Here is a 16,638-nt window from a genome sequence, read left to right as displayed (position 1 = left end):
TCGTCAACTTCTGTTTTTTTCATGTTGTCTTAGACTTCACAAGATGTTAGCCGCTTGAGGGTAATGCCTCACTGCTGGCCCTTGATGTCAGTTTTATTATTGAGTCATCTATTTGAGTAGACAAAGGATTTTCTGCCTTCTCAGATGTGCCTTCACCATTGCGAGCTACTTTGACAAAGTTCAAGGAGCCGACTTCAGGCAAAATGCAAGAACCTTGAATTGAAAAGGGTTCTTGTCTACCACAAACTACATCAATCTTTTTTATATTTATGACTGGAATGTGAAACTTCGGCATCCTGCAAATCTATGGCACACAATCAGTTCCCCGATGTAATTGGTGGTAAATTTGGTGAAACGCCAACATTCTGATTTTCCTCTTCCTTGATCCATTTGTTAGTCAGTCTGGGATAGAGAATGGTTGAACCCTCCCTCCATCCAATCTTAAAACCAGCAAATAACAGGAATTGATCCCTTTTCCTACTTGGTGGTTCTAGACTTCTTCCACTGTCTGCTTCTGGATTAAGGTGTTAACTTCTTCTCAAAGTAGCCCTTGATGTTAGGATTTCTTCAATGGTACAACAGACCGAGACGACAAGAGTATCTGGGCTGGTAACCTTGTCTCCATTACTTTAAGTGTGGGCTTTGAGGCCACTAAACAGTTTGATCCCTCTGCTGAAAAGCATGTCTGTCATAAGGCTGCAATCCATTTGATAGTTTTCCTTCCTTTCCAATCCCACCGGTTTCAAGTTATCCAGTTTTGTTTTCATACGAGCCTTCTTATGGTCGCTGTGCGAGGTGAACAGAGAACTGCCTGAGAAAGTAAGATTTAGAATCCTCTGCTGGTCTTCTTGCTTTATTCAGGTCAGTTAATCTCTGCTAAGAACTACCTCAGACAAATACCATGACAGTAACCATAATCAGAAAGGTAAGTGGAATCTGCTGCAGCACTTATTTCTTAGTTCAAGACTAGCATCTCTGCTTGAAAATTTCTTGTAAGTCTTGCCCGTCTTCCTTTGGCAATTTGTCAACAGAGCTCTGCCAAGAGAACCATGAAGAACTATCATACCGGCCTAAGACGGCTGTTGAGCTAGCTGTCGTTATGCTAGCTGCCAATGTTCCACATATTTTCCTACCTGCTGTGGCCATGCATTTTCTCCTTGTCAGGAGGAACAGTAGAGGAAGGTGCAACTGCATAAGATTTTCAAGCCACTGATACTATCACCAAATCTGAGGGAGGACACATTTCTCCAAAGCGATATAGGTACTAAGTTTAACTAATACAGGAAGATGGTTTGCTTTCGTAACTGAAGGAGATATCTGCAGTTCACAAAAGTGGCTTTGCACAAGTCTTTACTTGCATTGAGGTTTCTGTATAAAAACATCTAGTCCTGTCAACAGCAAGTGATTTGTCTTCATCAACTCCCTTCTTGCTCTGGAAATGGTAGGGGCTTAACACTGATAATTAGATTTTGGAATACAAAATAAAATGTATACTACTTTTCTGGGATTATGTTTGGAGAGCTGTGACTAGTACACAGGTTCGGCACAAGCCTGGCAAAACGTTTAAGAATTGTAAACAGTCGGAAATATTCACCTGTTGTCTAGGTGTAGGTTTACAACTATTTTAAAGATCTGGTCATTAGTGTGCAAGTAAGGTTTTATTTATGTAAATAGTTTACCTTCAGGGCGTCTGGATCAGCGAAGTATGTCAGTCCCCCATATTTCATAGGCAACCAGATATCTATCATCTGTGCTGCAATGTGGCTAAGAGGTAAGTAGCTGACAACAATCTCTTGTTGATCATGGGCTTCCCGAAGACTGACACTTTTACCAGCAGCAGCTGCCGTCCACGTAACCTAAATCAGTAACAAAATTTACACTTGTTCACAAAGTCTAAACTTTTATATTCACAATACAAATTTGCAAATACTTAACAGTCTATTTCACATATCCAAAAAAAACATAAACTGCTGTTTCCTTTGCTATTCCATTTTAAGAAGGATGTAAGCAGGATAATATACAAACTTGACAAATAATACCATACAATTTAGCAAGCTCAGGACTTTGAATGCACACCACTGAAGTGGACTTAAGAAGAATATAAAAATATCGAATCAAATCCTTTCTGCTTCTAGGTGCCAAATGCCTGAAAATCGGTTTTAGGATTAGTTTGCCCTTGTATTAATTGGAAAACCAATAAAGAATCTGGTTAGAATCTAGGCATGTTTAGGCCGCTATCACTGGGAACTATTCTGAAAATAAGACACCATCATCTGGACGGTCATATTGATAATTTATGCAAGAAAGACACCCCCTTTTTAAGGTAGATGGATGCACCAGAGGCAAATTATTTTACTTGCTAATAATCTGGTAGTTCAGAAAGAAGCTTATCATTCGCAGCCTAAAAACAAATCTGTGCTTGGAAAATTTTCAGCAGCTTGGAAGAAATGATCCATGCCTCAAGCATTCTGTGCTTTTGAAAAATGGGTAACGAGAAAACATTTTCTTTCTTCCTCTGGTACTTCTCCTCTGCAGCCTTTGTGTTGGCTTCTAGTTTTAATCAAAGCGATGGCACCCTCCAAGTGGACTCCACTGGCAACATTTCTGGCTGCTAAACTGGCATAAACACAAGAGGTCTACCAGGATAATCTATATTGTCTTCTTTTACCACAGCTTATGTCTCATATTCCACTGGTTCAAAGTCCCCAAATGATGTAACCATTTCCAGTAGGATTTTTTTGTTTACGACTGCTGAATAATTAGCAACTCCCATTAGTAAATGACTTGTGATAACTTTTTTCCCCCATTTGCTATAAAAGTGTGTTGCTTTACCTATGTAGAGGCGACTGTGTGCCAATAATGCAGTTAGGAACCATACTGTAAGTGTTTTGAAAGGCTTCAAATTACACTGAGACTTAAGTGTTGCAGAGATTGTGAGAAACAGACTGAGAGGTGTATTTATATGCTCACCATCTATACATAGATATTAATACGCATGGAGGTCTGCAGCGATATAGCAGGTATAGCTTACAGTTACGACCCATATTGGGCCCGGTGCAATTGTTGGAAGGAATCAGGCACCCGTACATCTAGCACAGCTGAAGGCTTAACCCACCAAGACATTAACAAAGCACCCTGAAAATGGTTATCCATTTAATAAAACAATCATAGAGAAGTAGAGGAGCATACATTCAAGTAGATAATTCGCCCTTTTTCCATAAGCACCTCTCCCTTCTGGGTTTCTCGAGGTTTCGATGACTCCCAACAGCACACTGGAAAAGGCCTTTGCATAACTATGCTCTGTGTCCATTTCTTACACCTTGTGGGTCTATACAAACCTCCCTGGCAAAACCGCTCCAATTGGAGGAAGTCTGTCAAATCCGCTCAGCAACAGAAAGAAGGAAGCTCTGTATAAGGAATCTATAGTGGCATGTTCCCCGTTTACTTTATGAAAACTCTTAGTGAAGTCATAGAATGGCAAGCGGGTGGTTAGCTAGAATGTGCCAAAATCAGGCAGCTGAAGTTATGTCATTCCTCAGCTTCCCGTGATAAGGCTGTAGTGAACAAAGACTTATTTACAACTTCCACAACTGAGTTGGAATGCCTGCTCGACTTGTGATGAGCATGCATAACCGAGTTCATGAATGGTAGCCCTGCACAATTTCGGATGGCTGCACAGTGTGCATCTGTGAGACTATGAAAGAGTTTTTTATGTTTGTTTGGCAGTGACACTAGAAAATCTGCTTTTGACTGTTACAGGAGACTTTAAGCCTTCATTTATCACTCGTGAGGGAAAGGACAAAAGCCTTGAAGGTGGATTCCAGAGATGGAACATTGAGGCACACCAGCATTAACCCCAAAAACTGCATAAGTCTAGCAACAGTGCTTGGTGTCAAACCATTTTTCATTGTGTAAGCTTCAGCACATTCCATCTTGGATCACAAACGAGTTAGTGGGAGTTAGAGCCCTTAAAAAACCTCCACTTTAGAAACTGTAGAATCCCCTTCATCCACATCCCCACTGGCACATAAGGTAGTTGCGACTTACATTGTCGTGACTCAGCATGACTCCCTTTGGCTGTCCTGTAGTTCCTGATGTATAGATGAGTGTACAGCACTGATTGGCTTTTTGTGTAGCAATGACCTCATCAAGCTTGCTGTCCGGATAATCCTTTGCAAGATTCATGAACTCCGACCACTGCAATCCAAGAAAAACAGCTCTGTAAGTATATTAAATCCTAGAGCTAAGTTCAGATGAATATAAGCCTAACAAAAATGAATGTGTCCTTGTGTAATGCAACTGGTGCTATGTAAGGCGCTCTGATACCCGATTCAGTACGGGTCTAGTTCGCGCTATATAAAAACTCTGTAAAATAAAATAAATAAGAACTTTTAACATGCTGACAACTTGAACACAGGTACCCATGGACATTCCAGTCTGACAATAAAACATAATCAAACAAGGTGAATGTCTGAAAGATATCAATGCTGGATAACTACAGTTCTCATTAAGGTACCTTTATCTTCTCCGTCATCAGTTCTTTCATAGAATCACATGCCCCCCTGCTCCAGGCTTGTAATTCCTGGGATTCTCAGACTCCTAACAGGGAACACTCAGACCATTTTAAATCTGTGAAAGGTACAAACGCTGGAGAGCCACTAACTAGTTGGTAGCTTTTTAAGTCTGGCTTGAGAGCACAGCGGTCTCTAGATCTATTGTTACACCAAGCAACCAATAGCACCATGTGCGAAAGTAATTAGTATCATTAATGCAGTTCCTGTTTTTACAATAACAGTGAATTTGTTACAACTAAAAAGTACACTGAATCATCACACATTAGATTATGTATCTCACAGATGTATTGTTTCTGGAAATCAAATTGGTGTTTTTAAAGTAGAAGCTTTTCTTTAATGTGTAAGCCCTTAAAATAAAACTAGACCTACCGCCTTTGCTTGTTTACTTTCACCCCCCTCCCCATCCAACGATAACTTTAAGAACAATGGCTCAACACTGACCTTTAAACAGGTATATAATGTTGTGATGACAACTCCAGTAGAGATATATAAAAGCAAGGTGCTGTTGCAATAGTTGAAATGCACTATAGGAAGTCGACTGTCTGAGATGGACAGATGGATCCTAGGGACATACCATCTAACAATGAAGGTTACTTTTTTTTACTGAGTAGTTCATCCATCTTAACCACTGCTGGAGGGCTACAGAGAATATATTGCATACGTGAAATACAAGAGACGAATAGCAGATAGTGGCACGCTTTGAGATAGCAGACATGTTCAGATTACACAGATAAATGATGGACAGAGAACTGAGGTCTGGCTTGGAAAAGACGACCAGGTAAATATTCATTTTATACATACCGTGTAAAGGTTTGGTCTTTTCTCCTTCAGTTCGTCTTTGTATTGTATGATTGCTTTAAGGTGAGGAAGTTTGTCCTGAATCTGTAAAACATACAATTGTCATTAAAGAAGAACTCCAGTGATTGGTTTGCAGCTTTACTATTACTGACAAAGCAGAATGCATTCTAGAAAACCAAAAGGTAATATTCTAATTATTATTGTAGTTATAGCTGTTATTATTAGAAGGCATGTTTACAGGGGCGGAAAAAAGGCAATTGTGTAACACAAAATTCCAATTAGGAGTTGCACGGTACTGGGGCAGATTCACTGCACTGCCAATTCACATCCAACGTATCTGTAATCGTGAAGTAAATCTACCCAGTACCATGTAATTACGAGTTAAACCCTTTGGAATGGCGCATTCCTGAGGGAGACTGAATTTTAAGGCCGTTAAACTATGAATAATTCCCAATTCAGTGTGATTTAATGCATACATTTACTACATGCTGCGGGCTCTGTTTACGGTGGGGGATGATAGAGGAAGGTGAAACATTTTTCTAGCAAAAGGAAGTATTTTATGCTTCACCCATTTAAAAAACATGAAGGACTGGGTGCTGCTGCAGCCATAGTCTCAAGCGATTTTACAACTGGTTTTACTGGCAAAAAAATACTCTATTGAGGTTCTGCCACATCTAGAAAGAAAACCGGTGCGGAAAAACCCAATAATGTAATGGAATTAAAAAAATGCATGTGTTAATTTCTTTAAGCCTGACTCTTACAGGACTCTACCCAGTTGGTTAGCTATGGGGCAAAGAAAATGGTTCCCTTCTGGTATCTTGTTGGCAGTTTCTAAAGGATAATGCAGTGGTCCAGGGAACCACTGCATGTTCCAACTTAAGTTTTCTAAAACAGAAAACTTTTTTTTTTTTTTAAAGCAGCACTGCTTCCTTTAAAGAGCACAGGCTTTTTTTTCTCCCCAAAAACGTTTTTTTTTTATTTTGAAATGCAATCATATGAATGGTGGACTGCAGCTACTTGAAGGCCACCATCCCATGAATATAGTCAGTTAGAGGTGTTGCAGATTGTTGCAGATTGCAAGCTACCTAGTGTTCTTCTCCAACTCTTCCTGTGATTCAGTATTTTGTGAACCGACCTACTAGCACTAGTCGCTCGCAAAACACTATTCCATGCACAATGCCGGTGCACAATTTGCCAACACTTCTTGTAAATTGAATAATCGTACACAAGGCACGAGGTTTAAGGATAAAAAAAAGCTGTTAAAATTGACTTATGTTTCCTTTGCCTAAGAAGATTCTCATAGCTCACTCACATCTAACTTGAGTAACAATTGTTCTCCTGGGGCTATGATCATTGTGAAAGAGTCAGCCAGCTGCACTGTGATTTAAACTGAAATCTGACACCACTTTCGGAAGGAAGGGGAAGACGAGTTAACGATGCCAACTTTACCTTGTGAAAAAGTTAAAAACTGTTCTATAAAACAAAATGCCTGTCATTTGCTTAGAATTCTAGTTGACGTTATAACAATTTCTACGAAATTAATTTGAACTCTGCTGTGCTCCATAGTTGAACTAATGTATAAACAAGTTGCCAAAACTATAACCAGTTACGAGCAGGCTCTCAGGTGACTTTACAGAGACAAACAAATAAGTTTGTGAAGGATTTTTTCCTGAAGGAGTACTTATTGATAAATGCACATTAGCTAAAGAAATACAGAATTTCTGAAATTGCAAGATAAAGAAGCTATGCCCTTACCATCTTGGAGCACTACATTCTTTCTCGATACACTAAATACAGAAAGGCATAAGGGCACATTTTCGATTTGAGGAAGAGATATTTGCTTCTTTCAATATCTGCCTACACTCTGGTAACTGGTTCAAGAAACTATACAGCAGGCCTTGCTATGAGGGCAACGGAGTTAAAACGATATCAGACCCAGATGGATTTCTTTGTGGAACATGTTGGTCTGGTCTTGTAATTGGAAAACTGTGAAGTTCATGGATTTTGAAAAACTGATGGGGTAAGTCGGGTCTTTATGAGGTGGCGACCCATACTATTGACCTAAGGTCAGTCAAGCATAGTGTGAACGACTTGCTGTATTCCAGCTTGAGACATCTCTCTATAGGTATTCACATATAAACTGGTCGAGCGTTGTGAGGGGGCTGTCATCTGATTTGCAGGAGGGTTGGTGTCGGAGGCTTTTTTGTCTGGTGGTTTTAATGGTGGGAATGATGTGCGAAGACAGTGTGGGCGGTTTGTTACTGTTTGGCGGGTGTCATGTGTGTGCATGTGCTTGCCCTTTTGTAAGGAAAAACCCTTCTTTATTATCCCCATGCAGAGTTGAAATGTAGCTTGTGGGCATTTCTCATTTACCATACATGAATGGAGCGCGATGTGAAGCTAAGTTTCCCATAATCGACCACCTCGCACTGTGCATCCATTGCTGTATTTGATCCTGCAACACATCTTGGTGCAACAGCGGCACGCTGAACCATTGTTAAGCAGTTTGATGCTTCCCAAAAGATGAGCCAGGTAAAGGAACGTTCCCTGGCAAGTCCCTTTTCCAGCCCATTAGTGATACTGGAGGTTAGGCGGGTATATTTAAGTTACACTAATTGATTTTACCTGTAAGATTTTCTGTAGCTGTTTGTGATTCTCTACCACCAAGATGTTAGCTTCACAGTTCTCTGCTACATACTGGCAAGCTTCAGGCGAATTTGTGGTATAGATTCCAACCGCAAAACCACTGTATAAAAAAAACATATGAATTTAAATCCTAACACAAGTCAGGTGAGATTTAAAAACACAATGAACACAGGAGGATGATGATTCTACAGCCATTATTGCCCGCTTTATGTGAAACTGTTGAAACAGTGACAGTAATTAAATCAACATTGCAGTTTAAAGCTGGTGCAATAGCTGGGTCAGTTAAGTGCCTTCTGCCAGATTAATGAGGTTTTGATTTATTTCTAAAGTACCAAGACCATCCAGCAATACTGACTCAAGTGTTTGCTGAAAACTCTTATGGAAGAGATCTGGAGATCATAGCCAAGTGCATGATTTCAATTTAGATTTCATTTGAATGATTGTACCAAAATGCTTTAGGTCAAGTCCTTTGGTTACAAAGCCTGCATTAAATTATAATGAAAGAATTTGCAAGACACAAAACCCCTGTTAAAATGTGTTCACAGTGTGGCATTTACCATTGTAACTAGATGTTCTTTAATACGATATGGTGGATCGAAGCCATCCAGAGCATGAAATATTACAGCGTCCAGACTAATTAGATACCTGCGGAAAGAGATGTCTTACCCTGCTAGGATGGATCCAATATCAGCAATGAACCACTCTGCGGAGTTAAATCCCAGAATACCGACTCCATGGTAACGCTCCAGCCCCAGCTGTAAACAAAAACACCGTACTTTAGATTAATCGTGAGGGGTTGAGAAGCTATCCAATAACATACAGATACTTTCTAAGCCATCTGTCTGCTAATTACATATCAACCCTGTAAGAATATTTTATAAGGTGTAAATAATAAACTCAGTAGATTTAAAAGAAATATGATCAACATCAGCCCAAGTGCAGGAAGCCCCACCCACGCCACATCAGTGAATTTCCTTCGGCTCCATGGTGTTTGGTAGGAACATAACTTACTAGGTTTTGAATTGCAGCACCCATGTGCGGGATGTAATTTTACTCCGAACCTTTCACACAGATGGACCCAGCTACATTTGTGCGTCCAATTTTTTCTGCCGACCAGCACTGGGGTATCTATTTAGAGATTGGAGGGAGGCGAAACACCACACTGTACATTTTCCCTGCCTGGTGACTGCGACCCAAGTCCTGGAATGTCCCCTTTGGCTTTAGGCCACAGCAGAAATTGCAGTACTCTCTTCCTGATCACCAATTCAACCGGGGAATATGGATAATCCTATATTTACCCCTCACATCGCATGAACGAACAAGTATGGCACGGCGAATCATCTCCGAATATTCCGGACACGCTAGTGCTAAGGACCTAAAAGAGGGTAGGGCACGCAGGAATTTGCACAGGATTGACGGTACAACAGGCCCCATTGTAGGATGCTTTGTGGAGTGGGACAGCAGCATGGTTGAAGCACTACTGTCTTGCTAGGGTCTGTTGCTCCTCCACAATTTTATAACAATTATTACATAGGGGAAATGGTAGAAAAAGGAAATATCGCTTGTAATCCTAGTTCTCCATCAACAGAATTTTTCTAAACCAGTTCTTAAAATATGTGTAAATGTTTGCGAACACTGGCCAATCCTTAAACAGAAGTTTCAGATCAGGTGCATGCACATTTTTGCACTTACTATAAATGTTTGAAAACATTACGAACTAAACCATTCAAACTTGTTTCAACTGCCGTCCACGCTCTAGTGAGCCAAACTGTTGCAACTACCACGTACACGTTCATGACACAAGTTATGTTGGGTGAAAAAATCTATACTACTTCACTGTTTGGAAACATCAAAGTCAGCTTAAGAAAACGTACACTCCGGAGACCCAAATGTGTTAATTACCGCATTATTCACTGGAATAATACAATCATCAAATGTATACAGCAAAACACCTGGAAACTTTGGAGGACAAGACCGTGGCTTCTGCTATAACTTAACTAACTTTCTAATAACAGCAGTGCTGGCAAGTTTCTAGTGTGGAATTTCACTTGACGGTCAACATGAGCACAGCATATTAAATCACATTGCAATCGCGGTTTTGTACCCTGCAACGTCTCAAAGGTGTATGAGTTCTATTCTCCTGCATAGTTTGTCCACTCGGCCATGACTTTTCTTGTTTTTGCTCCTTCTGGTTCAGACTATCTTACGGTTTCATCTCTGTTATTTGGTTGTTGTTTGTCCTCCAGCTTACTGCTGCTGTTTGAAGACCTCTCTACTCTTTGGCTTTGTAGGCATCAGTCCCTAATCAATATATGGCCTAAATCATAGTTTACGCTGTCTTTGGGAAGATGAAGAGATTCACCCTGATACTGAAAGGTGTTTGGCTACATAAATATACACGGTTTGCAGAAGGCTGTGATTCTCAGTCACTCCATGTCTCAACTGATGCTTGCCGGTGGCTTCTCGCACACCAAGGGAAAGTCAGCTGACTTTTGGAAAGACTTTGTGGAGTCAGGCTGACTTTCTGGAAAACTCTACAATGACCCTAGATAAGGAAATTACTATTTTGCTAAGCTAGAAATCTATAGCTTTAAATGAATAGTTTTTGCTATTCTCTTTGATAGCTACCTGGAAATGAACACATTATTGCCATGGTAGGTTGGATAGAAGCTTACTTCTGGGTGTGATAAACAAAGCATTTAAAGATTTAGCTGTTACAACATCTATTAGCCTCTTTTCTAACATCTCATGCTTTAAATAGGGGGGGGGGCGCACCTTTTTGGCATCAAACTGTAAAACTGACTTTGACAGCTTGGTGCAGGGAAGGCATGGGAAACTACACTTATCTGCTCATATAGATTGACTCTTTCATGGACATATCTATTACGTAAACTAGATCTTTACTAATGTGATGTTGACAATGTCTGCCTCCCTATCCTCATTAAGCTAGAAACAAATTTCCTCTACCCATATTCAGTAACTTTTTCTAGATTCTATTACCTTTATACATCATAAGCAGCCATTACAACTGCTACCTACACTTGCCTGTAAAGTAAATTTAAAGTGCAAGCAAAGGGTTCAGATAAGACTTTTTACCCACTTTCACAGAGTTTAGCATCATTAACCGGAACAGAAGACAGATGAGGAGCAGACCCCTTCCCAAGAACCGTGGTAATCGGTGCTGACTGAACGGGAAAATTCCTTCCTCACCTCAAACCGTTTATCCATGTGGGTCTTAGTTATTGCGTCTAAGGTTTGTGAAGGGTATCGCTAAGAATGCGGCCTAGAACAGATCGCAAAGGATTGATTTTTAAGGGGTTTCCATAATAAATGAAGACTGTCATGACACAGAAGGTGCGCCAGCCTAGTGGAAAAACGGGTATTAATGGCTGAAGGCAAGGAATCTTATCATCTAAACTGTAGGATGGGGTGTTTCCATAAAGTTGGGTACTGAAGCAGCAGATCAGGAAACAATGAACTGGTATCAGCAACCCAGCGCGAGATACTCTCGGCCGCAGAAGTGTGGAATTTAACCAAACACTATGAAGCTTGCCAGGTTTTTGCTTCAGTACTCTGATCAAACCCAGGATGCTCCAGGTGTGTATAATGGAGTTCTGAAGAACAGTTCTCTTTTGCTTAACAATTCAATGTACCAACAGGTCCTGCTGCCTCATGATGAACTCAGCATTCAATAGCCCTTACAACAGTGTGTAAACATCTGTCCTGCAATGAAACACTAGCTCGCCTTCAGGACCGGATGCTTCTTGGACATCAAGAAATAGTTTTTTGTAACCGGTGCTGAACTCCCAGAGAAGAAAACCCAACAATCCAAACATTGTCGGGTCCCCAAACCTGAGATGCAGGCTTGTAAAGTCCCATTGAATCAGCTGCTGAGAACTTCTATCATGCAATTTACTATAAGATTTATCTTGGAAATGGCATACAAGGCTGAGGGAAATCATTGCTTTAATGAAGAATCAAATATGAGAAACCAATAAAAACAATACAACTTCCAGCAGGGGAGCAAGGGGAAAAAATACAGTTCTGTTAAATATGTGAAGCACCAAAGAAACAGCCAATTTCTGCATCTTGCTAAATATGGAGAAACCGGAGAATAGTGAGAGTAGTCGACATCATACGCATGACTAAGTTTTGTGCCGGTGTAATACCGGGGGTGGGGGATGAAGGTATGGATCACAATTCTTGTATCAATACAGAAGGTACTGGCAATTCTCAAATCTTTGGGAAGGAGGAGGAGCAGAATAATGTGCCAGTCAACACTACCTGGTTTACAATTTATACAACTGTATTGTATTGTCATATTTTTTTTTCTTAGAGACCCAGAATGACATAGTAGCTAAACGTACATTACCTTTAGAAATCCTTTAGCAGCATTTCGGCATTCCTGGTAGTACTGCTTATAAGTCAGCTTGCTCCACTGATCACCCTTTTTTGAGGCAAGAGCAAAATAATCACCATATTTTTTAACAGATTCCTGGAACAGCTGGTGAATAGTGATTGGGAACAGACTGGCAGTTTCGGATTCTTCTATCTTAAGCTTCACTTCGCCATCACGCCTGGTTGTCCATAGGCGATTCTCAACATTTGGGAGACGGGTCACAACCCCTTCTGAGAACGTTAAAAGAAGAAAAAGAGAATAAGTGGATTTAAGAGTACAAAACTACCAGGCTACACTGGTGAATGTTACGTCCTTCTCTTGATCTAATGCTAGCATCTCATTTTAAGGCAGTAGGACAACACCACTCTGCATTTACTGGGTATTCATATTTAAAGCCTGGAAACGTACATTAACAGAAGAATTTCATGACATTTTTGCACGTAAACATGTTTTCCGATGTGGTCAAAGTCAATTCTCATACAGTCTTAAAAGGAGACCTCCTCCAGAGCATTGAGGATGCCTTCTATAAAAGGCTACTTTCCCTCCCTTGTACCTGCTCAAATTATAAATGTCACACTTAAATGGGCTCTCTGTTTCTTTCTGATATAATTTGTTTAGCACCAATCACATTGTGGCATTCTATATTAAGAAGGGAGCCAGTTACATTAAATCAAACTATCCTGAGTGATTGTCTAAAATTGGATCAATGTCCGAAAAATTAGATGGGTACATTCGTCAAAAACACTTTGAGAGCATTGGGCTTCTCCGAACTTTTTGAGAACCTACCTAGTTGTAACCAGATTTCTAAAGCCAAACTGAAAGGGGCCTTTTGCCTAAAGGCCGCTCGGGACAGAAGGGACACAAACTGGGCGAAAGCCTTAGTAAAGCTCTATAAATGGTCTCCTTCTATGCAGGCGGTTAATTATTCTTATTTAGCGCATATCCCAAATCTACAACATCGTTTTATCTTAGTAAGATTCTGAATAAATTATATCCCCCTGATTTTGGGTTATCAGGGTAATATGTACACACTAGCAGAACGGACCATATGTCCGTGTGATCTTCAGAAACAGATCTACAATTTATCTTTTTCTGTAAATTCTACAAAGAGCCAAGAAAAAGATTTATTCTACCTCGTGTTCGGAAATACAATTTCAGTCAATGTAGGGTAGCTCTATATTTTATCCAAATGCTTGGGGACGCATTTGTGTATAATTCTCTAGCCTCCTTCTATGGTCACCTTTAAGGCGAAGGATCGGTTTCTGGACCTTTAGATAGTGGTTCAATGTAGCTTTTTTATCACTTTTTATATTGTACATATATATTGTTGTGAGGGCATTTTATCTTTCTCTTTTACTGCATTAATGCATTGTCAAGACGGTGTGTCGATTTTAAAATATTTTTTATATGTGATGAAATGGTTTCTATAAATGTACTTTATATGCAATAGAAATATTGCGAAGTAAAGGAATATTGATTGAGACAAACATTCATGTCAGTTGGTTTGAAAGCACTTACTTTGTTAGGGTAAGACCCAAAAGTACAAACGCGTATTCCACCATGAATAAAAAAAAGAAACCCAGAGAAAGACTTCAGAGTTTGCATGATGGTGTACCTTTAGAGCGGTCTCCATTTTGGTCTGCTCACAGTTACAGCTAAATCAACACTATATAAAGGACTATACACAATATGTAAGATTCTGGGAAGCATGAGAGGAATCAGGGTGGGAGTGGGCGGTGTGTAGTGAGGGCTTTTAGTCATTTAGGAGCTCGGTTTGGAGGAAAAGCAGTATGGACTGGTCTTGAGCAGGTGTAATGATGAGGTAGCTTTTGGTTCAGATGGGAATGTGCTGTAGCAGAAAGGTCCCAGCAATCTGGACGCAGTGCATCCTTGCATAGGAGGGACAAGGAGCTTTAGATTGGCAGATTGTAGATTGGGGTTTCCATAGGATGTAGCAGTGTAAAGGTTTGGGAATGGTATGAGAGAATGTCAACTTCTACTCAGTGTCGGCTGGCAGGGTACGGGGGCGGGGTGTATAACAAAAAAATACTTACCTTTTAAGTGGCCACCATTTCTCCGTTGCGTTGCCGTTCTTCTTGGTGAGGCCCGAACCAGGAAGCACCCAGCCTCCCCATAGCCAGTCATAGCGCTTGACGGCAGCGTGGTGATTGGTCTGAGCTCTGTCGTTCGGCGCTCAGATGGGGACAGGGAGTATGTGCATGTTCCCCACCAGGCTGTGCATTCCATCCTGGAGGGGAAGAAGCAAAGTGTGCATGATTGTTTGGCCGGCCCGAGATGGGCGGCCAAGCAGTCATGCATACTTAGTGTGCAAAACACTCCTCCCCCTGTGACCCCAGGCCCACCGCGCCCTAACCCAGCCCATAGCAAAGAAAAATAAAATTATAACATGGAGGTTATCATCATTTTATTTGTATTTATTTTTCTTCTCTGCGAGCAGTCTGGCGTCGCTCTTCCGCCTTTGCATAGGAGCTGCCCCTGCTTCTACTACTGTGAAGACTAGAGCCTGAAGTTTGAACTGAGCTCAATAGTTGACGAAGTTAAAGAGTCAGCAATAAAATATTTAATACATTTTATGACAACCAATTTGATGTTTTTGGAAGAGCGCCATTAATGAGAGAGAAATCAAAAGCAGTGTCACAGTTCAGATATCTGGAGGTGAGGGTTTGAGGTCTGATTGTTCAAGGGGTGAAAGGATCAAATTATGCTGATGGGTTAGCTGATTGGAATAAGGTTAGCTGGAGAGCTGAGAGAGAGTAAGTCTAACCGAGAAGAAAGGATACAGAGAAGAAGCTGAAGGAGATGGATGGAAGGGCAGAAAAGAGTATGGCAATGCAACCTCTGACTGAAGAGATGTATGTGGATAAAGAAGTAAGATCAGGAATAGATGTCAGTAGATAAAGGCATAGCGTAGATGGAAAGGTTAGAGGTTAATGCTCAGTCATGGAAGGTATAATCCAATCCAATCCAAAAATTCTTTATTTCGGCCACATAGGCCATAAAAGAAGCAGTAAAAATACATACAGATAAAACACAATATATACAATAAAACCAATTGGGCTGCAATGTTTAGAAAGTACAAGGTAAAATAAGTTAACCTGACATTTTCTTCCTTATTAGCCATGCTGCCATTAGGAATTTAGAAACCGCAAACACAATGTGGCCCAGGGTGTTAGTTTTCAGGACCCTGTAAGCCTGTAAATAGTTCCTGAAGCCCAGGTTCCGGCATAGTGGAGCTAACCAGCGCCTCCTCGGGCTCCGATAAGCATAACAACAGAACATTATGTGCAGGTCGTCTTCATCCCTAGCTTTGCAGCATGGACAAAGCTTGTCGCCCCCTGACGCCCATTTGTAGGTAAAAACTTTAGTAGGGAGCGTGTCAAACCTCCATTGCAGGAACAATTTCCTCGCGAGAAGCGGGTAAATAAAATCCATAAAAGGTTCAAAGGCATACGAATTTTTGGATGCTAAAAAACGGCCCGTCAGAGTTCCGCTGTCATGTGCATTGGCCATATCAACAAGGCTTTCATTCTTATAGAGTTGAGCGAGGGACTTGCGTGAAATCCTTCTGCAGCCCTGAGCAGGATCGTCCCAAAGGTCAGGCAGTTTCAGGCTAGAGCATTCCGACTTGATGTATGCCAACCAAGGGATCTTATCATTAACGTCCAGCCTCATGATGTGTATAAGGTCCTGCCTATAATGGTGCAGCTCATCGGTGGACCATACCCGGTGCCAGAACTTCATGGGTTTCGACCGTAGGTCCTCTGTGATCGACGGAATGCCCAGGTCGAGTCTTAGAGGGAGGAGTGGTGTGCCCTGCGGGAGAGCAAGTAAGCGTCTAAGGAAACAGTTTTCCACCCCTACCATAGCCTTCCCAGCTTTGTGACCCCATAGCTCACTGCCATACAAGGCAGCTGCCTTCGCCTGGGTCCTGTACATTTCAAGAGCCGGGCTAACAGGTTTAAAAGTAGATCTATTGGACACCCTGAGGAGAGCGCCCGTTAGCTGGGAAAGTTTCAACCTGGATCTTGCTACCTGAGAGTCCCATGTCAGATTTTCTTGTAGGGAAACCCCCAGATATATAAAAGTGGAGACCCTTTCAAGGCTAGTTCCCCCCAATTTTGGATTGGGTCTGGTCTTGGATGGGGGGTTGAAGATCATGAACTTGGTTTTATCCGTGTTCACCTCCAACCCATGTTGTCT

At 41.1% G+C, this 16,638-nt stretch overlaps 1 protein-coding gene across 2 annotated transcripts in view; it reads right to left on the bottom strand.

Annotated features, from left to right (window-relative positions):
- ACSBG2 (acyl-CoA synthetase bubblegum family member 2) overlaps positions 1 to 16,638 on the bottom strand; it is a 76,600-nt gene that overhangs the window by 20,133 nt on the left and 39,829 nt on the right. For both annotated transcript variants that reach the window (XM_078671170.1, XM_078671169.1), the window contains exons 4-9: positions 12,391 to 12,647; positions 8,685 to 8,773; positions 7,998 to 8,118; positions 5,376 to 5,456; positions 4,048 to 4,197; positions 1,680 to 1,856 (exon numbers count right to left, since the gene is read on the bottom strand). In XM_078671170.1, coding sequence (XP_078527296.1) covers positions 1,680 to 1,856; positions 4,048 to 4,197; positions 5,376 to 5,456; positions 7,998 to 8,118; positions 8,685 to 8,773; positions 12,391 to 12,647 — 875 coding nt within the window. The remainder of the gene's footprint in view (positions 1 to 1,679; positions 1,857 to 4,047; positions 4,198 to 5,375; positions 5,457 to 7,997; positions 8,119 to 8,684; positions 8,774 to 12,390; positions 12,648 to 16,638) is intronic.

Source organism: Lissotriton helveticus, chromosome 12, assembly GCF_964261635.1.
Source record: "Lissotriton helveticus chromosome 12, aLisHel1.1, whole genome shotgun sequence".
Lineage (NCBI taxonomy): Eukaryota > Metazoa > Chordata > Amphibia > Caudata > Salamandridae > Lissotriton > Lissotriton helveticus.
This window is presented reverse-complemented; position numbering and strand designations above follow the sequence as displayed.